Source organism: Schistocerca gregaria, chromosome X, assembly GCF_023897955.1.
Source record: "Schistocerca gregaria isolate iqSchGreg1 chromosome X, iqSchGreg1.2, whole genome shotgun sequence".
NCBI classification, from domain to species: domain Eukaryota; kingdom Metazoa; phylum Arthropoda; class Insecta; order Orthoptera; family Acrididae; genus Schistocerca; species Schistocerca gregaria.
The window spans coordinates 276712434-276737198 of NC_064931.1; the positions used below are offsets into that span (position 1 = coordinate 276712434).

The window sequence follows — 24765 nt, forward strand, 5'->3', positions numbered from 1 at the left end:
CGAAGCCCGCTCCTGTTTGCCAATCATTTCGCTGTATCGCTTGGTCTTATATTTCGTAAGTAACCCGAGGATGCTGCGGACAGAAAACTGAGGATCGTATTTGCTCTGGGCACTACAAAAAGGAACACCTATTGCCGGCAAGCAGCGCCTCGGCTGCAACAGGATAAACTCACAAGGTTATGTTAGCTATCGCATGCTTCAAATGTTTTTACTGGAGTGAAAAGCACACACACTGTAGTGGACGCTTAAGTTAACAGAACGCGATATCACCTACTGACGGTAGCGCAGCCACCTTGTTAACGATATACGGTAAGCAGTCTCTATTCGGAAGTATTTGTAACTTGAACGCAACGTTAAAGAAGCTTTTAAAAAAACATACGTCGCACGCACATGGCAGTAGCAAACTTGTCTTTGTCGTATGAACGTCTGCCGTACAACAGTTCGCGCAAAGAATAAACGTGTGAAAGAACAAGTTTTAGTCGTCACCAATTCGATGAGTGAGCCCGCATACACCAGCGAATAAGGCAGCAAATTAAGTGTTAAGGTGGAGGTTTATCAAGGCTAAAACATTCGGCACAGGTATGGACATGTAACAACAATACTAACATGGACGCAAGAATACCTGAAATGAAATTGTTTTCCTTACAATGTAAGAATCAAATAGCGTGGACAGGTACAAATGGCTCTGAGCACTATGGGACTTAACTTCTGAGGTCATAAGTCCCCTAGAATTTAGAACTACTTAAACCTAACTAACCTAAGGACATCACACACATCCATGCCCGAGGCAGGATTTGAACCTGCGACCGTAGCGGTCGCGCGGTTCCAGACTGTAGCGCCTAGAACCGTGTGTGAAACAATACAAAAAAGATGTCGATCTACGCCCACTTAATGTCTTAAGAAAGGCAGCGAAGAAGACAATACACAGATTGGGCCGAACTGACAGAAGACATAGTAAAATGGTACCACAGGCGGCCAGCAGGGAAACGATACGGATTAAGCACAGACATAGGTCTCCTACTGCTTTTTCTAGTATCTACACAGACATTCTTTTCATTAATATGCGTAAGCGCACTCGGACCCGCCGGAATAGCCGCGTGCAGTATCACGCTACTTCCGGGATTCCGGGAGACGCACCGGCCCCAGATCAATCCGCCCGCACGATTAACAACAAGTGTCGGTGTGCCATCAGCCTAGGTGTGGTTTTCAGGCTCCCCCCCCCCCCCCCCCACACACACACACCACACACATCCGAACTGGTGAATACCGGGCAAAATTCCGTCATGGGGAGTGGGAGGAGCCGACCCTCTACCACCAAATCTCCAAATCCCGTAATTAGCATGCCGACTCCGTCAAGATATGGGATAAAGGTCAACGATTAGCGCTCTCTCTTTCTCTCTCTCTCTCTCTCTCTCACACACACACACACACACACACACACACACACACAGCCAGACAAAATTTTAAACGAAGTGTTAATGCAACAAACGATGCTCGTCCACACAAACCAACACTTCGTCCATTTCCGTAGGTACAACAGACTGACCACTTGACAAGGGCTGTAAGTAACACGCTATAATGCCGATTCTGTGTATGTGCGCGCGCACACAAAACATCTCGTTGTCTGCAACAAATTAATTTGGGACGCGGACAGCAGTCGAAGAGTCTATCAGCGGCATTTGTGCAGGCAGCACGTGCGGCGACGGTGGGCCTCAGTCCACGAGCTTCGTGTCATGTTGTTCGCTACGGGGAGCCGTCAATTTCCAAATCAGCAACCACCTACACGCGGACGTGCCACTGCACAAACGGCCATCGCAGCAAGTACATCTCTGCCAAATACCGCAACCTCACACGCAAGACGGCCTGTTTTTTCCAGAGAACTGCACACTCACCTACGCTCAGAAAATCCATCTAACATACGTGGTAGAGAGTACACCATATTGTGCACGAATCTGAAAGTGAATCTTCACAAGCTGGCGCTTCCTACACTTAGTATAGCATGAAGCATTCACTGGAGCAAACATGATTCAGTAGAAAGACGTTATTGGTGGGGTAAAGGAAAAATGTACTTTATTGCGTCCCTGCCGCGCTACACACACACACACACACACACACACACACACTAGTACCCGCGTGGCTCTCAGCGGAATTCCAGTGACAGGTAACGGGACGAGAGGGCAGTGTTATTACCAACCGTCACACGCAAAAACGCAGAATGCCAAACAGAGTTTAGAAGTAGTCCGGTGAGTATAGCAATTGAGGGTGCGGAGCATATCAAAAGCACTTACAGAACAATAAATAATATTTCCGGTGGACGTATACAAGAGGGCATAATCCGCTGCGGCATGTTTCCGCCAACCGCAGGACCGCAAATGTAATCAAACACCCTGTGGAGCTGCAGGAAACAGGGAACTGCAAAAACGTTAAGGTAACAAATTATAAAGATTTAGTAGGTTTATCCTTACTGAATAGAAGCTTTTTTTTAAATCTGTAACAAGAAATCAGCGGCTAGTAAAAATTAATTTATGTAATTTACAGAGATTCTCTTTCGCTCAGGTCGACAAAATTGTTTGAGCAAATTTCCAATTAGAAAAACACATTTTCATAGATCAAATGACTCCATTCCGTTTTCCTCCGGTTCACAATCCTCCATTCTTCCCTCTTCAGCACATGGAAATGTGGAGATCTCTACGGAAATTGTATAAAAAGGACTTTCACTGTGGCATCTGAGTGTAGATTATAAACCACGAAAAATTTCCACGTTTAGAACTCCTTCAATGATATGTTACATGATTTTCTTCATTCAGTACGATGATAGCGGAAAAAGTAGCGTCCCAGTAAGGCTGTCTAAGTGACTACCATGGATTTCCGATTTCGCCGAGCTGCCCCTGCACTGACAGCCAACACAGAACAAACTCAATGGGAGCAGTGTCCGACAAAGTGTGACGGCAAAGGGCCGACAAGAATAAAATCTGTGAATTAAGGACTGAGAGATACAAAATTATTACTGTCTCGTTAGGAAAGTCAGTTTACAATGATTAATTTCTCATGTCACAAAAATGTGTGGCGTAGTACTGTCAATGACGATTGATAAATGTAATACGAGGGACTGCTGACAGACGTGTGAACAATGTAATTATATTTCACGAATCCTCATTTCTGCATACCAAACATAACCAAAGCAGTTTGTGTCGCTTAGAAATCTTTAACAACACATTCGCCAAACTCTGGAACGAAGCGGCCACAGGATCCTCTAAGGTCATCCAATTCTTCTGCACCATTCCCCACCCTTCTCACGTAAAAAAGAAATAGCAGAAGCGCGAGAGATTGGTTCTTATACGTAATACCAGTGGTTCTTACCCGTGTTCCGGAGAACCAGGTGACTCTTCAAATGTAGACGATGACACACCGATGGAAAAAGAAATGTTTTGCTTCCCTTAATCCAACGCCCAAGACAACGAAGCTGTGGTCTGGTGGTGTAAGCTGATATTGTAGGGCATATAAGGAATCTGGCTTCACTTACAACAGAAGCCGCCAGTGAGTACAAAAAAGCGACGTATTTGAAACAGCATAAACGATAAGTAACATTAAACACGGTATCGACAACCAGGGAACACGAATGAATAAATGCGTGACAATATCGTGACCAGGCCAAAGGTAAGCAGGCTCTCCCGAAAGATGCTCAACCACATTTGTACACGGGCGACACACCAGAAAGCTTGACCCCAATTTTATTCGGTAAACGGCTGACGGTGGTAAGAAATTTCCGAGTTTAATAACGACCACGTTAGAGTAGAGAACCGGTTACTAAGGCCAGTTTCACATCAATAGCATAAAAATACGGTAAATAGATTATGTTGAAACCTTGTAGTGAGGAACACCTGAGAATATTGTATGAAGAGCCTTGTGGAATGTCTCCTCACTGACCGTACAGTCCATCCTAAATACACCGCGACATTATGCCCCACTGTCGAAAGGATACTAACAGGTATTTGTCTTAACTCCAATTTGCCCAACCAAACGCGTCTTCTTCCCATGGGGGGCATCTGAGGAATTATTTCACAGTTCTACACGAAGGTCTGGCGCTTGCAGGTAGTTTTCTGTCAAGCCTCGCTCGCTCTGCTGCTGCACCCAAAAATCTACACACCACCTTGCTTTTTAATACGAATGTGACACGAATTTCTAAGTGGGCATATGGTTGCATGAGGCACACAGGGAGAATTCTCTTGTTAACCTAACGATTTGCCCCAACCGGAGAGCACAGATGCGGTCCTCAGGAACACCTTCGTACCTCCCTGACACAAGCCATTGAACAGGAAACATCTAATTTGAAGTTTGCTACTAGACTGACAGATATTAGTACCTAGAAAAAGGCACGGATTGCTGAATTTTCTTACTGCAACAAAGGGCGAGTCGGGCAAAACTCAATCACGAAATCGAACTCCGAGAGACAGTTATGAGTCTAAGTGGCCCGATTAGATTCCAACATGAAGTGTTATATACCACTAATATTTATGAAGGCAATGAACAAATACTGGCCATCAATGTGAACATTACGCATGTACGAAAGCAAAGGCCGCCAGACTGAAAGTAATGAAATTAAAACTCATCATTAGATCGGCCTGTCAAGCATTTGAAATGCTTAAGAGTGCCGAAAAACAGGTGCAGCCGTATTTCGTGCTAGCAAGTGACGCACCAGTTCTTTCGGTAGATTAGATGAACTTTCGGTTCTGAAGAGAGGTAATTCTTGGACATTATCTGAATAAAACTCAGATATCTACGGAATGCGAAAATACTAAAAACTAAACTGGCGAAACCATATCGACCAAAACTAATGAAAACTAGGAAATGAAACGAGACAAGTGGTCACTACACCCTCAAAATACGAATACGATTTTAATCATGAGAAAAGTGAGCGTCGCCCGCATCCAAATCCAGGACTGTGAGCCTTAGGAATGCACGAAAAATATAAAAAATTTCCAAAGTTCTGGTATGCTTGGGTATTTCTACAGTCATAAAGACACTCGATTATCTATCATCCAAGAAACGGGAGAGTTTATCAAAAGCTGTTAGTTTGTAGGGTAATCTAGGAGCGACGGCGTGTCCGGTGCAGAACATGGGAGATATACCAACGAAGTATTTTACAGTTTGAATGGTAGCGCATCGCTGAAACTGGCACTCACAAGTTACAAGCAATGTTAGTGAACTTTGATGACCCACAAGCTGGCGCATATATGGACTTCAGTGGGTTTCTGAAAATGACTGGAAGTGTGATATTATCAGTTACGATTGAAATTTTCTTTTCTGGTCAGCAAACCTATTACCCATCTCTCACTGATGGAACTGCACGTGTGTTACAAAGCTTGGCTGGGTAAAATAACTAACAGTTGTCCAAACACAGACACTAATTTCACAAGAAGTGAAAAATTGGTGATTTTTTTTTCACTCGCTCTTCCATTGGCAACGCCACCAAAAACAGAACCACATATCAATTTTAGGCACAAGTTTTTATGGACAACATCCATTTTAAATGCTTTGAAAGCTCTCGTTGAGAAAAATTTCCTTACAAGTATCTAACTCTGTAAGTACACATCGCTTTACAACGAAAATTGTATTCCATTTGCCAATTACATCCCAGTAGGGAAGCTGTTGAGGTACCCTTTTTTTAAAATTAAAATAGTTATAAAATTTCTCTGGGAATTGGTTAGAGGAACGAAAATACGCCTAATTTCATTGTTTAGCTTCATTACCCATTTATCTCCGCTGGAATTGTGGATGGGTCAACCGCCGAGTTATAACTAGTATCTGTTTTTCCCTACTCTTCCAATATTCCTAGGCTTTCGACCAAAGCTTTTTTTTTGGGGGGGGGGGGGGGGGCTGATTGAGGGCGGCTAGATCTGTTATACCTGTGCTCTTATCCCCCGCAACGTTGAATTTCACCACTAGGTCTCTCAAAAATATATCCTTCTGCAGCTCTAATACGATTTGTTACAAACGCTTTCATTAAATTCATGGGCCTAACTTCTTGTTCATTATTTTCCCCAGGGGTATTTCAGGCCTGTTTTGTCAGTCTATCATCTATGGCAAAAAATGCTGACGTCTTTCACTTTCTTTTTTTTTTAAATTTGGGACATGCTTTTAGAAAACCTAATACTTCTTTGTTATTTACTTTTCTTTCGATAAATTTATTACTGTTATTATTAAGGCCAATTATCAATAGACATTGAAGTAAAACAGTAGTTATTAATTCTTGCCTTATTTTAATGAAAAGATAGTTTTATGAGCAGTTAACAAGAACTAATTGATGTAGTTCACGCAATAACGCATTTCGGATGGGAACCTCAGAGAGCTATCTGTTGTGAAATATTATTCCCATGCATGTCTCTCCGTTCGTTTGCCCCATTATGTACACGTTCGAATTTTAATTACCTATAATAAATCACAAAACAGAATTCACATTCGCTGAAAGAGAATTTCTGTTTCCGCTTTACACTTATTGCACCATTGGCCCTTGCGATTTTGTACACAATTCATTCGCTAATTCTCTTACCCGTAGCGCTCATCCATCGCTAATCTGTAATTGCTCAGGTATTACAACGAGACAATTTACACGCGTCAGGCAATGAATACCATCTTAATGAAACGATATTGCATTTAATGTCAGAGATGGTAGTCCAGCATATAAAAGACCCCGTACCTTAATAATGAAAGTGTGGCCGACAAGCTAGACCTAGCAAAATGTCAGACTGCTATAGTTGCCAATGACACAGTTTCTACAGCACCGAATTCCAATGGTGTTCCCGCACATTCTTGCGGAGAATAGGGGGCGGACGAAAGCGCTGAAGTCAGTCTGCCAAGTTCTGCGACCACAAACCTGTCACTCACCGTCCGCCCTCCGGCAAACACTTATAACCGAGTTTCCGTTCTCGTAACATTTCCGAACACTGCGTTAAACGTCCGGCTACTAATCGCTTCAAACTTCAGTTGGATGCGATGCAGCATATTTTTGAAGAATACTTAAATAGTGCTGAGAAGAATAAAGTATTAACAAATGCAAACGAGTCGATAAAATAGCCAGAAAATTAAAAACTGAAAGCACACACCTGAGCAGATGGAAAACTATTACGTTAACAAACAGTTCCGTCGCTCCTTGACAGAACAACTTCTTGTACAAATCTATAAGCGACAAAATTGAAAATGTTTTACTGTTATTAATTTACAATAGTTGCTGTTGGATGCTGAAAGACGGCCGATGGCGGTAATACATATAAATGTCAGTGTTTTATATAAACACTCTTACAGAAAATTGAGGAACATTTTTTCTCTTAATTCCGATTAAATGGTCCTTGTACACCCTATTCCCAAACACAATCCACGAAATAGGACGAGTTTTCAACAAACAAAAACCTTTCGTGATTCGGCTGGAATTACCCGAAGAGAAATAAACCAGTCAATATAATATCGCACGCCAGCAGTTTAATGTAGACCGACAACTGAATGCATCGACCAAATGAAGTAAAATGTAGCCCAACAGATTATCACTAGTGCGTATTTACAACAACGGGTTGTATGATTCTGAAGACAAGGGCTAAATAAATTTCATATCTTTAAAAATTTTACTGCATTCTTAAAGGCAGCTGATATATTTCTGCACTCTCCATGAAACAAAATCACGCAATATTGGCTAATAATTTCTGCACGCGTCCTACTAAGATATGTTTCGAATTCTTCGACCAAAAAACTCTTGTTTTGCAACGGTGACAAGCATGATGTCACACAGAAAAACGATTCATTGCAACGATATTTTAAATTAGAAATTTATCCGAGAAGATATGTTCACTAACAATGATTCGGGTATCTTTATTGGCAAATGCCCCGTTGCAATGCGAAATATCACAGAAAATGACAAGCTGCGTTTTTCCGCATGAAACAGTAGTGCCTAAATGATTGCTCAGCTAACTGGATGTACTGATTTAGGCTGAAAATGTGCCCTCACACATGCGCAATATGAATGTACTGAGAAATTGCTAAATTAATGTCAAGAGGAAAAACAACAACAGTGTCAGCAAAAATTAATAATTACGTACACTTCAAGAGAAGTGTAAAACCCGGGTGAAAGTAATACAAAGAAAAATCTGTGATATAAAAAGACGACGTATTAAGAAAAGGCAGCTGTAGCTTGTTAGAACCCCTACTCACGTTGGGGAGAAGAGTAATGCACACAGAATTGTTGAATATTCTTCCACTTTTCGATATGACAGCTAGCACACAAATTGCCCGCCGTAAGTCATCGGCTATCTCGTAGCGGCTAACGACACGCTGGCCATTCTGATGACGGCACACAACTCTACCAAAGCTTATACGCGTTGTTATAAAAAACTATCTTCGTTATGATAAAAAAAGAAAGGTGCCGGCGTGTTAAAACGTCGATTCCTGCTACTTCTGTTTCATTCGGCGCATAGGTTATCGTGCATCTACGGACATGTGCTCCGCGAAACACTGCAGTTCATGGCGGATGCTACTTCATACAAGTACTGGCAATTTTCTGTCATATTCATGTCGCATACTGAGCGAGAGAAAAATTGCTATCTGTATGTTCCGTGCGCAGCGTAATCAAATGTTAATAATACCGTCGCTGATTTAATACTGCGAGCGCTTTAACAGTCGATACTTCCGGGCTCAACTCGTTACAATTAAGCGGCAAAAACAAATACTGTCCTCGAGTGAGAGATGGAGATAACTGTTTCCGGAACACAGCAAGGCGGGCACAGAAGGACACGACGTTATAAAAACGCGTGGCAGTCAAATAGTCTCCGAAAGGAACGAAGCATAATTATCGTGGGAAAATATTCAAAGTGGGAAGACTAATATTGTTACCACGCACTTTCTCATTGGGAATGGTGGCACTAGGCGTGAGTCTGGAAAAAGAGGGAGCTGCTGGACTTGATGAGTGAGTCATTGGCCTCGCTCGTGAAGGGCAGAAATTCGAATTCGAGCCCTTTTCCCTGTACAACATCAGTCTTTCATGACGTTTCATTAACCTAACTGTCCGTTTTATCATCTGATTGCCTTTACGTTAAATGTGCAAACCCCGCTGCAGCGTTATAAACGAAACCTGTAGATACAACCTCACAGCCGTAATACCTGCGACCACTCGCCCTAAGAACGGGGGCCGCGAAACAACTAAAGTCTGCGGATCACGACTCCTACAAGGAACGATGAAGGAGGCTAAGAGAAAACGAAGCACATTATTTGTCGTTTTTCCGACGGGCACTTAGGGATCCCATCTCTCATAACGTTGTCACTAATAAAATCGTGATGTGACCATCGAAATATCGAACTAATAAAACCATGATACAGACTAGGCAGATTCATTTATGCTAACACAGTGGTTACACAAACAATTTTCCGCCAATATCTCGATATAGCAACTAAGAGCGTTTTTATAATTTCAAGAGCGAGACAACAGGACGCTAGAACACAAAAATAAACTGCCCAATCCGTGAAATGTGCAATAATATGCGAAAGGTGTGTTACACTAGCTCATCGGTCAGAACTTAAGTATACGTTTATGTGCCATTAACACTTTACAAGCATATACGGTAAGCCCCCTCATGGGGGCTACTGTAGAACTGTATCGAGAAGTTGGAATACTAGCTTTTACCCATCACTTGGGCCGAGCGACTTTAACACAAGATCGCAAATACCAAAGTTCTGGAGTATGACATATCGGCAAACGGGCCATTTTGAAAAATGGCTATCTTACGAGGAAAACACGGGAAGCGCCGTAACCCGATTCCCCATAAACTTCGTCGGTGAAAGGGGAGTCAAAATAAGCGGACAGGTGTCTCGGCTCATCCGTAGATACCCGACCATTTCCGAGAAATCGACGGTCAAAGTTTTCAATGTAATTTAGATGCGTTTTAGGGCGCATGGACCAATCGTATCCGAAATGGTGGCACAGTGCCTAGAGTCGCGGCTGCTCAGTTTTGTACCCCGTGTTCGAATCTGGATTACTACTTTTACTTTCGTATTTCATTTATCTACCCATGTCCGTAGAAGGTTACTGCAAGAATGTTTCCTGTAATGTTAATGCATACAGTGGCGTTATATTAACTGTGAAATTACGATTGGGTATCACAGTAATTCTCATATTCTTATGTCATTCTTGAATCAATCCGCATATTAATTCTTATATTTTCTTATAATGCTTATTCTTTAGAAAGATTTGGTGCATTCCCTTCAACGATACCGAGCGTATAAACATAGAAATTTTGAACACATCGCACGGAGGCAGATTTGCTACTGTGACATTTCTTCGCACGAACCTCACTTGGGAAAGAAATGTCATTAACGTCGTTGAAGATTTCACGCGTTGGCAATAATTATGTGGCAATTCATACATAACGGATCAATTCACAGAAAACTGGCACTAGCATCAAGATACACCACAGGAATTTCACGGAAAAATTTCAAAAAATTCTCATTCATTTATTGCTTCTTTTCTTTATAAAATTGATACATCAGACATACGATTAGTACACGAATAACGACAACGTTGCTTCAACATAAAATAGTTCAAATGGCTCTGAGCACCTAAGGTCATCAGTCGCCTAGAACTTAGAACTAATTAAACCTAACTAAACTAAGGACATCACACACATCCATGCCCGAAGTAGGATTCGAACCTGCGACCGTAGCGGTCGCTCGGTTGCAGACTGTAGCGCCTAGAACCGCACGGCCATGCTTCAGTATAGCCTGGAAAATATTCGTGTAGTGATCTTCTACGGGCACGGGTAGATGTATGAAAAACAAAAATAAAAGTAATAATCGAGTTTCGAACACGGAGCGCGAACGTGTAATAACGCGACGCTTGCCACTGCTAAAAGGCACAAAGTACCTCGAAAACTTGGACCATCGTTTACTCAGAAACGGTCGAGTATCTAAAGGTAGGCCGACACAAGTGTTCTCTTGTTCTGACTCCTCTTTCACTGAGCGAAGCTTCTGCGAAATTGGATTATGGCACCTGCCTCGTAAGCAAGAAACAAAATAAAAACCTAAAGGCGCTGCTGGATGTTTCTTTATTGATAGACTACCAATCCTGAGCTTGTTTCGACAAACGAATTTTACACGTTGGGGTTGTGATATCTTCGTAATGGGTACCAATTAACATCAAGCGCCAGTGACCACTACCCGCCTTCGGAATGCTGGGTCCGTGGCCCGCAACTGCCCGTGCGCTACATTCACTGGCATGCCCATCAAATACAGCCGAAATTACGAGCAACGCGACACCGAAAGAAAGGCCGAAAACTGCAGCCACAGTAGTTCTCTTTCAGTGGAGCCTCATCAAAGGCTTTGACGAAGCACCAGTAACATACCGGAAAGAGAACGCAGAGCCAGCGAGACTCGCCTTCAGAAAGGCAAAAGTTTGTTCTGGCGCCTCGTACGCCACCGTGTGTTTCCAATAGGTGCGCATCAAATTCAAATACACAAGGCATCACATGCACTGCCTAAAAATACCCCAAATGTCAGCTCCAAAGTGGCGGCCAAAACGTGCCATCTGGCGGGCGGGCGCTATTCTGGAAGCGTTTAACTGCCGCCGCGAGGGGAGTGCGTGACGCCGCGCAGCCGGGCTCTACAAACAAACCGCGGCTCCGGCTCTAGCCGCGCGAAATCACACTCCCGTAAACCGTCAAACACATAATACAGCCAAACATCTGTCTGCCCAAAGTCTTCGCCTCTCTTTCAAACACGCTAAATTTTTACTTTAATTTTAATATATGAAAAGTAAGAAAGTTACTTGTCAAAATCCTTCTCTAGCCTCGGCATCTCTCGTGCTACTCTTTAGTTGCTCTCGCAATCTTTAAAATTTCGGTACACTGAAAACTGACGCGTAACCTCAAACCAGTAAGCTTCCGAGGGTTAACTTAAAACTAACAGCAATTCCATACGAACATTGTTAAAAAGCGACGCCGTTGCACAGGATGGCTTCAAGTCACACCACGCAGGCGATAGATTTGCCCTGCTGTTCACAGAAAGAGTAGGTGCTCTGTGAGACGTACCACACAAACTCAGGCACTCCATCCGGGCAGTAAATTTATCAATCTGCCCCAATGTGAACTGGCTCAAACTTTTTAACTCCGCGAACGATGTAGGCGGTGAGTCATACTTGTACCACTACTGCAACTGAATCGATTATTTTCAGCACCTAGCGCCAAAATTACTTTGGATGCAAACTGCATATCTAGGGAAATTCATCATTAACATAACAAATTTTATCTGCACACACACACACACACACACACACACACACACACACACGTAATGACACACGCAAACATAAATACACAAAGCATCCACTAGAGGTCTCTCCCAGTACAGAGGAGAAGATCTGAGAAAACACATTTCAAATTTTAGTAGGCTGTCAAAATGTTAAAGTGTACAATCCTCCAATACATCTCAAATGCTTTCATTAAAACAGTTATTTTATTTCTATATTTGATTTGGTAAACTTGATAGATGGCAAGCATGAGGAATTATTAAGCTCTAGCAAAATCACAATACATAAAAGTTATTTTTATCACTGTAATCTTGGAAATAGGAGGCTGAAAAAATACCCTCTGTTAACAACAATGAGGATTCAGCCAGTAACTGCAATAGCACAGTGAACAAATTTAGAAACTCCAATTATCTGCTAACTGTATGTGTTCATCAATTCTTCCACACTGAAGTTTCTGCAGATCTGCACCATTTGAAAAGTCTATCGAGACATTTTTTCACATATTATTGATGAGAAAATATCAGTTAGAATTCAAACCTAAATATAAAAAGACACAAAATTGAGAATAGAGACAATCCAGCACCACCTAATTCTTACAGGAAAGAAACTGGACCAGTTTACCTGCTACATCTAGCTATAAGTATAATTTACACAGCCAGTGCTAAGAGCATGCAGACAATTTTCTTCCCAAAAGAATGCTAAATAAAAGAGGAGCTAAAAGGAAAGAGCAAACCAAAAACAGTATAAAAGTGAGACCCAGATTACACACTTCACATATTGGACTCTTAAATGTCAAAACTACATAGCAGCTCACTGCAAAGAAATATTATCAGAACTGCCCATCAAAGCTCATACTACTTTTTAAAAAGGAGCACTAAACCAACTTGCACACACACCAAAAAAGATGCTTTGCACTGCAAAGACCTCCAGTGGATAGATCTAAAATAACAGACACTAATAAAGGCACTTACGTCTATAGCCACGTCCCTCCTCTGGTGTAAGCCGGTCTGCAACATTGCCTTCCGATAAGGATCCAGGAGTGAGTGTGCCATCACGGTCTCTGTCTTCTGACAGTGGTGTGTCCGAACCCTCCTCCTTTACACGGGGCTGCAGAGGCGGTGTACTGTTGGGTGAGACAGAGCCCGCCAGGCCCTCACTTCGGTTACCAGAACTAGACAGTGTAGGAGCTGGAGGTGCAAAAGCAGACAGCCCCCCAGTCTCCATATCACCAGCACCTGGGTGCCCTCGCCCCAGAGGACGGAAGGCACCAGCTCCTGCAGAGCCAAATGGAAGCCTGGGATCCAGGGCTGGGTGCACAAACTGTGGTTGCAGGTGATGAAGCAAGTGAGCTGGCAGCCCTGGGTAGCTATCAACGTGCCGCAGGCCAAAACCGGCAACAGTAGCACTGCCAAAAGGGACGTGCAGGTCTTTTGCTTCTGGGACCTGCACAATGGGATGTCAGTTTTGTTAAACAGAGGTCCTAGGTAGACGCACACTGATAATTTACATAAATATTATGTAGCACACAAGACTAATCTTTATGCATGTGTACGCTCATTCTCCCCCCCCCCCCCCACACACAAAGTAAACACTTCAAACATATAAGTCATTGCAAGCAATGCACTGTTTACACTGAAAACAAAATCATAAAAACAAAAAATCATGTCAGAAGTTCCAAACAGAGTTTTCTAATGCACAGTCCCAGTTTACATGTATTCTTAAAAATATTAAATGAATCCACTAGACACACAATTGAAAAGTCTGAACTGCACAGTGTCAAAACACAAAAGAAAGTAACTGTAATTTTTTTTCCAAAACCATTAATGAGGGCTGCAGAGTCAAAGTCAAAAATAATTACACACACGCACACACACACACACACACACACACACACACACACACACACACACACACACACACACACACCATTTACTCAGCAATGTCTAAATTAAAAAAAAAAAAACAGCAACACACACTATATAAGAGAAGAAACATTTTACACTTTAAGTATTAAGATATGATACAAATTTAAATCATCACAAAACACAAACTATTCAAAATATACAGACCTGGGGATTAAAGGGCCTCTGCATTCTCAGAGCCTCTGGAAGCCCTCCAGCCTGAGAGAAGACGACAAGAGCAGGTGGTGGAAGGTGATTTGGTACATATGCAGAATTTTCCATCTGTGAACAGGCAAGAAGTATTATTAGAAATTTACGTTGGAATTTCATACAGCATTATGTAAACTGTATATAATATTTCCCTTAAAATGTGCATTTCACTATCGGTACTGAACCACAATAGATGTTATGAAACGCAGATCAGGTCCGTGTCTTATAGATACAATTTAAAAAAAATAAACCAAAAAATAAACAAAAATTCACCGAAAACTCTATCAAAACAGTGTGCCCTTTGTATCACTCTGTACAATAAATACTCAGTTGTCAGTTATAAATGTACCTCTCAATTAGCAAAAACTGATCACAGGTTCGAATCATGATTTGTTTAAAAGCTGTGCAATTCAAGTAATTACGAAAGAGCTTAAAACAAGATGAACAGTTCACTGTAGTTTACATGGAACACTGCCGGCTCCTCATAGTTTACCTTGCTTTGGCATTTGATATAACAGAAAATCTTTCATTTAACTTCTCACATCTCATCACGAATCAGCATGTAACACTGAATTATTTTTGTCAAAACCAAATTCAACAAAACAGCACATTATCATACGCATGCTACTATAAAACTACACTCAGACAAATGTAAACAAAGGACGACGCTGATACGACATTTAAAAACACACACATAACGCTTTCATTAATATATACTAGTATCCCAAATCTACCTCTGCATTCAAGCAGAGTATTGTCACTGCACAAAGACGCAACGTAAATACGTCTCGAAACAATACATTTTGTTTCAAAAACTGGAACACTCAAAAATGAAAAAAATTACAAGTGCAGAACGGCAGATCGTTTACCTTACAGAGCTTTATATGGACTAAAGCATAAGACAACGAAAATAAACACAGCAATAACAACAACTCCACATCTATTGGATAACTCGATCAGCGTACTGTACGCCGTATCGTTTCCCTGTATCCACCAAACCCCGACTGAGCTCCATAAACACGTACCTACTCGCTCATGTTGTCCCGCGGTGCATGCCGGGTAGGTGACAAAATACGATCGCCGTCGGTTGGCGGGAGGAAACAAAGATGGCGGCTAGCGCTTGTAAACGACTGCTGGCGGGAAATTCGTATCAGTATGCTTCACGTCTGCTTTATAGTTGAGAACGCACACAGTTTTTAAGGATACTACCAGTTAGTGCTATACGGGAATACATTCATATTTATTTTCATGTCACTCGTCATTTAACATACGTTAATTTTCAGGCGATTTCTTTCCAAACACGTAAATGATATACAAATGTGGTCTTCACGTCGAAATACGTAACTTCTTCGAACATGTCGCTAATGAAAGTTGCTGTTAATCAACATCTGAATACATCCTCCTGATGTTTGATTTTTTTTATCTGTGCAGTACTTACGAGCGGTGGTGTGTAGAAAACAACGAGCCGTCTGTCACATAATACTCAAAAATAGCTCAATTTAAGTCTCTTAAAGCTCTCTACTAATGCTCAAGAGGTAATGAGAAATAATTGTTTCTTTTACGTCTGCATGTAGTACAGTTCCTCTTATTTGTCCACCTTTCAATATGATAGGTTTGTGATAGGTATTGAACGTTTCTAGCACCTTGTCAGCCACGGTGAAGGAGATGGAACAAACAGCCTTACGTAAAATTCACGTTGCACAACGGCATTTTTCGTGAATTTAACTGACAAATAAACATCGCGAGTGGATAAAGTGTGTTTAAGAATTCAGCCTCTAGTTCGGAATTAAACTGTGGACTCAACGGGCTTCTCAGGATTTGGAAGAAAAGTTAGCGTTCATTATTCTATCGACAGTTCTGTAATTAAGAAGTGGCCACTTTTTCAACTGGACAAGAATGAGGAAGGATATCGGCTTTGGCGTTGACGAAGCAACAATCATATGAGGTGATTTAGCGGTCTTCCCGTCACGTTGCGAGTTGTCAGCAGCCAATTACATCGTGGCAAATTGAGCTTGCCGCGAACTAACTTGTAAGACTGGTGGGTCTACCTATGTATCGATAGTGAAAAACTGATTCTCAACAACGGTCAATTAACTTTTTGGCCTATCTTCAGCTGCAAATGAGGTTCCATAGCTACAATATTAATCTTAAGTTATGAGTGATGGAGGTCTGTGAGGTTATTTATTTACGACAGATAATGCGATATGTCCTGGGTAAACGTAAATGTCCTAAACTATGCTTGGTGTCGAAATGCATTTGGTGAGACGGCCAATAACAGGCAACGATGAATTCAAGGGCCACAAACAGCAAAATTCGTACTGTTTACGCTTCATTCCTCTAGTAGCAGACTTTCCGCATTACTTGCAAAAAACGAACTTTGGTCTCGACAAGAAAGAAAGATTTCCTCAACATCTGCATTAATACCGTGAAAGTCTGAAAGAGGTGCTTGACAGAGGGTACTTTTTGTTGTAGCATGTATTACAGTTTCTTCCCGTTCCATCCATGCATTCGCAAGGGGGAAATAACACTCCGTAACATCAGTGCGAGCTATTATTATTCTGATATTATCTACATCCTCTATAGAACAGTGTTATTGTGGAGCTGAAAATTCGTCTGTGGGTTTTCTAAGTGTAAATGAGGCTGTATGATTGTTCCAATTCATCTTTCAACATGTTTCTATTCTCAATTCTATTTGACTTGACTCTAATCGTGATTCATAAACCGAACAAAGAGCGCTCTATTTCATGTTTCGTGAAGTGCAGTAGCTAATTTGTATGTATATCATAAGGTACTTGTCAGTCTGTACACCACGCTGGTGTACTGCATACATATAACTGGATATTGTAACAGTTGAAGAATGAAAATGAAAAACTTGCTAAGTGTGAAAGCTTACATTTGTCAGAAGAAAAAAAAAACAACGTATCTCTTTATGTACAGCACTTATTTGTATTCATAATGCTGAACCTTCTGATACCACAGAAGAATGCTTCGCGTCACATCACTGCAAAAAATAGTGAGACAAATTAGAAAATTAAAACAATTAAGAACGTCCTAACTGCCATACTAGGAAACTGATTGGTCCTAAGTGTCAGTAAGAAACTCTTTGTTTCAAGTGGCATTAATATAGAGACAGTACGTGTTATTCGTGATAATAAAAGTATAAAATACAGCAATAAGATTTTAACTAGTAAAACTGTAGTCAACAAAAGTCAGTCTCATTTCTTTCACATTTTTTACAAGAGAATAACAAAATTAAATCCTAGGAAAATATCTTTCAGTACTGACTTATACTTCTTACACAGATCCATTTCTGGGGTCAGATGTTGCAAAGTTTACTGTAAAGCTCCCTGTTCTGCTGAGAAAAAATGGTAACATCGTCGTCAACAACAACAAAAATGGCTCTGAGCACTATGGGACTTAACATCTGCGGTCATCAGTACCCTAGAACTTAGAACTACTTAAACCTAACTAACCTAAGGACATCACACACATCCACGCCCGAGGCACGATTCGAACCTGCGACCGTAACAGTCGCGCGGTTCCCGACTGAAGCGCCTAGAACCCCTCGGTCACCACGGATGGCCTTCGTGAACAGGTCTCGCTGTTTTGCAGCTAATAAACAGCTAATAACAAATGAAGTACGGCGGGGCATAAAATTGCCGTGGCCTTTCCTCTTTTGAATACACTGACATTTTCCCATTCTTCTGTTTAAGAGTAAGAACATTCAATAGCTATTTCATATGGTTAACTATGACGTCCTTTGGTCATATTGTCTTTGGAAATCTTATACTCCTGTATTGACAACAATTTTTCAGTAGTATCCTTCAAATCAGAGAATTCAGTTGTATGCATTGCAGTTGCATGAAATTGGCTCATGGCTTTAGTTAACTCAAAGACCTTGTGTGAATCTTGCCGAAAGATACCCTTCTTACCTTTCTACTTTCCTCCGTAATTTCAAAATCTCTGCTCAGCTCAGAAAGCTGTGCCCAGTCACCAAAAACCTGTGTGTTATCTCTTCAAACCAACACAGGCTAAATAAAGGAAACCTTGACGTATGGCACTTGGAACTCCAGAGGGAAGCTGTGCCTTGCAAGAAAACTATGTGTCCTCTAGCAATGAATATTTTCAACATTTTCACAATGATTTGTCACTTGGAACGAGTCTAGGGACATGCAACAGGCTACAGAGAATACAACAGCACTGGAAACACGTTTTGTAAAAAAAATCACTTACGACATTTTCATTTCCACTCTTTACTTGTTATCGAAAATACTTTCTTACATATGAAACGTCCATCGACTCTGCAACTAAATACAGCTGTAAGTGTATGAATACTTTTTCATTCAATTAGCTTTAGGTATGAAAGTTTATTGGTAGCCAAATACGATGACCGCCGGATTATTCGGCGTGGTATTAAAACGTGATTTCAGAATACAACTTTCTATGAGTAATATCACAAAATAAATGCCACAATGTCTCTGAAAATGAAAATTTCACTAATATATCAAGAACAAGACAATATTTAGGTGAAATGGTTATTATCGGAAAAGAATTAACCGTAGAGTATGAATCAAAGCATGGAGCTTAGAAAAGATCTATTTTCACTCTGGACTTGTTAACTTGGCTGACAAAATACTGGACAGCACCTCTTCATCTCACATGAAAACGAATTAATAGAAAGAAAACACTTTTGCGACTGTATGGGGCCAGCCTTATCTCTCGATGGCCACAAAACTAAAAACGATAATAAAAGCTACTTCCACAATGCACGATTCAGTATCTACTCAAAAGGTCAGAAACGGACGAATATCATGGCGGGGGACCAGATAAGATGTTCCTACTTGTGTATTTCTAGTCCATATTGTGATGCTGCCGTGATAGAAAACAGTATTACTACTAATACGTTAGCAATCTTCCTACAATATACATTTTCTCAGTTAATAACCCGGAAAACGCAACATTTAGAATTCGCTAGAAACAGAGACCACTGATGTGAGAGTTTGAGTTTCATTATACTCGTTTATCTTAACGTCGACTCGGGCATGGATGCGTGTGATGTCCTTAGGTTAGTTAGGTTTAAGTAGTTCTAAATTCTAGGGGACTGATGACCACAGATGTTAAGTCCCATAGTGCTCAGAGCCATTTGAACCTTAACGTCGAAGATTGGTCTGTACCTCGCAGTGTTCTTGTAAGAATTAACTTGCCCTTACTTTCCTCCGAACGTCAAACTGACTTACGCAGCTAACTATACGGGGCCTTACAGTTGAAGGTTGATTCTATACCAAGATGCAACTTGGCCTTTTTCACATGTAGAGATGATAGCCAGAAGCGTCAAGAAACAGAAAAAATCCTAGGACCCACTGAGGGTCAAATCGTGAACTTTCGGTTTTGTGGTTTGCCACTCACTTGCCCCAGAGTCACATTATCCAGAAAGTCGAAACGACCAATTTCAACGTGCTATGCACTGTATTATTTCACCCACACAGATCCCTGTAAAGAACAAATTATTAATATTTAACATGATAGTGACTGTTAGGGCGACGAAAATGAACGACTTTTTAAGTTCTGCTCAGATGACTTTCAGTAGCAGAGCCGGCCGTTGTGGCCGAGCAGTTCTCGGCCCCTCAGGCCGAAACCGCGCTGCTGCTACGGTCGCAGGTTCGTTTCCTGCATCGGGTATGGATGTGTGTGATGTCCTTAGGTTAGTTAGGTTTAAGTAGTTCTAAATTCTAGGGGACTGATGACCTCAGATGTTAAGTCCCATAGTGCTCTAAGCCATTTGAACCATTTTCAGCAGCAGTGGATAGTTTTGAAATCAAAATAACGGACAATAACATGATCACTTAACAATAACTATGGCTTTAAGTAAACTGGCACATACGTCAACTTAGCCACATGGGACGTTCTGAATATATATAATACGTGGCGATTCGTAATCGTTTAGAATACTAAATTGATTCTGCAATCATTCACTAGAATCACCGACCAAGGACTGCTAACTTGAAACAAATTATACGTAGTGTGGAGAAAGGAAATCAGCTGGTTTTTGTTCCTTTGCATATGAGAGACGGGAGGACCATGGACGTCCTAGTCCTCAAGTGACAGTTAAGTATGCATTCATATCACATCCGGAAAATAGAACGGCGATACGGCACGCGTGGATGTTGGCGTCTGGACTTGAAATCGGAAGGAGCGGGTTTCAGATTCCCTCCTGACAATCCAGATTTAGGTTGCCATCGGTTTTCCTAACTCACTTCAAGCGAATGTCGTGATGGAGCCTCTAAAATGGCTGCGATCGATTTCCTACTTAACCCCGAGCTGCTGCGACGACCGGACGCTAAACTTGATAACTTTCCTTCCATCCATCCTCTACTCAACAGAGATTTCTTCACGCTACATTCACTGCCGGAGCATGGCAAGCATGACTGCTTTTACACCTAAGAGCGAACTGTTAAGTAGCCTAAATTTCTAAAAAAAAAATTAATGTTCGCTGATGTAATGGCACCATTACCATGGAGGATGACGAGTAATCATAGTTTCCGCTCTTAAAGACTGTTCTAGTAATTTTTGAATTAGCTTTTAGTGTAATATACGACGTCTTTTTTTTGAAGCGTTTGATAGCTAAGTTTGTTTTTCAGAATTTCTGTTGCACTACTCAAACAATACTGCGAGCATTGGTGCCAACCTTTCTTGTACATATTCTGTATCCGCTGTTACTCCAGTATTTAATGGTTCCCAAACACTTAGGCATATTCTAGTGCAAGCCACGCAAGACTTTGTTAATCAGTTTCCTTTGTAAACAAACTGTAGTTACCAGAAGTGTATGACAATACTGCCTCCAGTTGTGAGTCATTAATTGAGTTAACTAAGGCTAACACATTTTGCTTTTCGCAGAGTACATAACTTTTCTTTTTCCCACAGGAAGCGCTAGTTGACAAGCTGATATTTGTCAGGATGTAACTACGTATCACTACAATTTTATCGGATGATAATTTCTTGTAGATAAATGCATTATCGATGAAAAATCTGAGATCAGAACTGATATTTTCCGGCAAATCATTTATGTATAACATGAAAATTCTTGTCTGCGGGTGACTCTCAACCCACGATCGCGGTTAGCACCCAGTCTGTCACAAAGTTTTCAATTCAGTCGCAAATTTGATTAGATCTTCTGTACATATGCATTTTATTGGCGTAAAAAAAACTTGCCACTCGCTTTCGCATTAAATCCACGCATCACTAACATGCAGTAGAGATAAAAGAAAGGTGAGGAGAGGGAGGCTGTCAATAGGTTTCTGTCGTCACCTGAGGGAGGCAGGCACACATTGGAAGTCCTGGTCTTTAGAAGACAGTTTCGGATGTATTTACAAGTTGTAAAATCACATGGTGATAAGGCACGCGTGGAAGCTTTTCTGACCAATTGTATCTACATCTACTTCTACGTGATTACTATGCTATTCACAATAAGGCGCCTCGCATAATGTTCAATAAACCACCCTCAAGCTGTCTCTCTACCGTTCGATACTCGAACGGCGCGCGGAAAAACGAGCACTTAATTTCTTCTGTGCGAGCCCTGATATATCTTATTTTATCGTGATGATTATTTCTCCCTTTGTAGGTGGGTTCCAACAGAATCTTTTCGCAATCGGAGGAGAAAACTGATGATTGCAATTTCATGAAAAGATCCCGTCGCAACGAAAAACGCCTTTGTTTTAATGATTGCCACTCCAGTTCATGTGTCACGTCTGTGGCTCTATCTCCCCTACTTCGAGATAATACGAAACGAGCCGCCCTTCTTTGAACTTTTTCGATGTCATCCGTCAGTCCCACCTGATGCGGATCCCACACCTCACAGCAGTGCTCCAGAATAGGGCGCACAAGCGTGGTGTAAGCTGTCTCTTTAGTAGACTTGTTGCACCTTGAAAGTCTTCTGCCAATGAATCACAGTCTTTGGTTGGCTCTACCCACAACATTATCTATGTGATCGTTCCAGTTTATGGTATTTTGGGTATTTTTATCCACCATCACTAAACGTGGCAGTGATTAAGCCTATTGTTGTAGTCATCAGTCTAAACACAGGTTCAACATTGTTTTCCATCTGTCTTATGCAATTCTTTTCATACTTGCATTACTACTATACCCTAAATTCACTGAAACCTGCCTATTGCAATCGAGCCTTATTCAGTATCTACAACTTATACCTCTCACACTTCGCTCCATTACCAAATTAATCATTTCTTGATGTCACAGAATGCGTCCACTCAATCTATCCCGTCGTTTAGTCATGTTGTGCCATAGAGCTCTTTTCTTCTCAATACGATTCAGTAATTCTTCATGAATTACTCCATCTAGACTTCGAATCTTCATCGTACTTTGTAGCACCACATTTCAAAAGTTTCTCTTCCCTTCTTGCCTGACTGTTTATCGTTCACTTTTCACTTCCGTGGCTGTGAAATGTTACCTCTAAAATATCTCAGTTTTTTTCTTCAATGTTCAGTTTGCGGACCTAGTTTTACACATGTAGAACCCACAATTCTTTTAAATATCGTCAGCAGTATGTATAGTTTAAAGTATGTAGCCAGCTACAGCCCATTTATTTGGCTACTATACGCGAGAGACTGCAACATACTCATTAAATGACAATTTTAAATTTCTGCCACATTGACCATAAGATGTTTTGGCAGTTTATTTTATCTACTCTGTATTGTGGTTATTGTTATTCGGTTAGTGTAATATTTTGAACGGCTGTTCAGTTTTAGTACATAAAGTAGTGCTTATGTTGTCATGTTTGAAAATGTTGTATTTTCTGTATTAAAAGTTGTAAATGAATTCCAAACTATTGCACAGCATCAGGTGTGTGTGAAGACATAAATAGTGTACAATTATTTTTCTACAGTCTTGCCGTGAAAAGAAAGGCTGGTTTAACAACACACAAAATTTAGTCAGGATGGTGGGATGGCTCAGTTCCTTCAGATTATAAGTCCAGTGTCTTAATCAAAGTATTACCATGTTCGATGAATTCCTTGTGTATTCATGTTTAATCTGGTCTGACATCCGATGACGTCTCACAAAATTCGAGAAGGATCAAGAATAGACGTCTTGTATGAAGTATTTTCTGCTGCACTACCCTTTATTCAAAATTCTCCCAATAAATATAAGACATTCAGTTGCCCTCGCTCCAACTGAGTTTAAACGGAGAAAAGAGAGTTATCCTTTGCCACTAGGGGAGTATACATGCAGATGTAGGTGTACATCTCAGTTCCACTTCCTATCGTTACGCAACATTACACATATACATTTAATCAAAGTTTCGGCGTCCAAGTAGTGCTGTACTCGTACACTAACGGAACTGTTTTTGGTTCAAATGGCTCTGAGCACTATGGGACTTAACATCTGAGGTCATCAGTCTCCTAGAACGTAGAAATACTTAAACCTAACTAACCTAAGGACATCACACACATCCATGCCCGAGGCAGGTTTCGAACCTGCGACCGTAGCCGTTGTGCGCTTGAAGAGCCTAGAACCGCTCGGCCACCACGGCCGGCCAGTGTTTTTGCATGCATGCGCGTTATCTTAGGTTCATCAACATTTAAAGCAAGTATTGGGCATTTTGTTGGTGTTTATCATAATTTCTTCTTTGTGTTGCATTTTTTCCGTATCAGCAATGTGTTCCTGTATAATTGTATTATATGAGAGACGCATTTCAAAAATGTCCGTTGACTGTCGTACAAACATTAGTTGCATAGGCGTCCACTGGGGGGCGGAGTAGCAGTATAGAGTTTATATTTATATAAAAAAATTCGCTCACTTCTAGTACTGATTTTCTGTGATTAAACTAAATCGCAGGTTTAGCATTGCCGACCACCGAAAGAAGCGCTGTGGTTCTCCACTTTGTGGAGCATTAACTTGAAATTTATTCCTGATTGTTTTTGTTGCCATTCAACGGGGTTTTAACAATCGTTATCGTTCTTATTTCTCTTTCATATCTTTAATTTTCAGTGAAAACTTGTCGTTACTGATATACAAAGTAAAATATTTTTCATACAAAACTCACTGAATAACACGAATCTAATAATAATAAGATCGTAAGAAATGTTGGAACACGTGAGGGAATACTGACCCTAGACGTATCTTAGAGGCTAGATTAAGGAAAGGCAAACCTACGTTTATAGCATTTGTAGACTTAGAGAAAGCTTTTGACAATGTTGACTGGAATACTCTCTTTCAAATTCTGAAGGTGGCAGCGGTAAAATACAGGGAGCGAAAGGCTATTTACAATTTGTACAGAAACCAGATGGCAGTTATAAGAGTTGAGGGACATGAAAGGGAAGCAGTGGTCGGAAAGGGAGTGAGACAGGGTTGTAGCCTATCCAT

At 41.1% G+C, this 24765-nt stretch overlaps 1 protein-coding gene across 2 annotated transcripts in view; it reads right to left on the reverse strand.

Annotated features, from left to right (window-relative positions):
• Positions 1–15384, reverse strand: part of LOC126298582 (E3 ubiquitin-protein ligase Rnf220-like) — a 622331-nt gene extending 606947 nt beyond the window's left edge. For both annotated transcript variants that reach the window (XM_049989954.1, XM_049989953.1), the window contains exons 1-3: positions 15261–15384; positions 14350–14463; positions 13252–13723 (exon numbers count right to left, since the gene is read on the reverse strand). In XM_049989954.1, the coding sequence (XP_049845911.1) occupies positions 13252–13723; positions 14350–14463 (586 nt within the window). In that variant the 5' untranslated portion in view covers positions 15261–15384. The remainder of the gene's footprint in view (positions 1–13251; positions 13724–14349; positions 14464–15260) is intronic.
• Positions 15385–24765: the final 9381 nt, after the last annotated feature.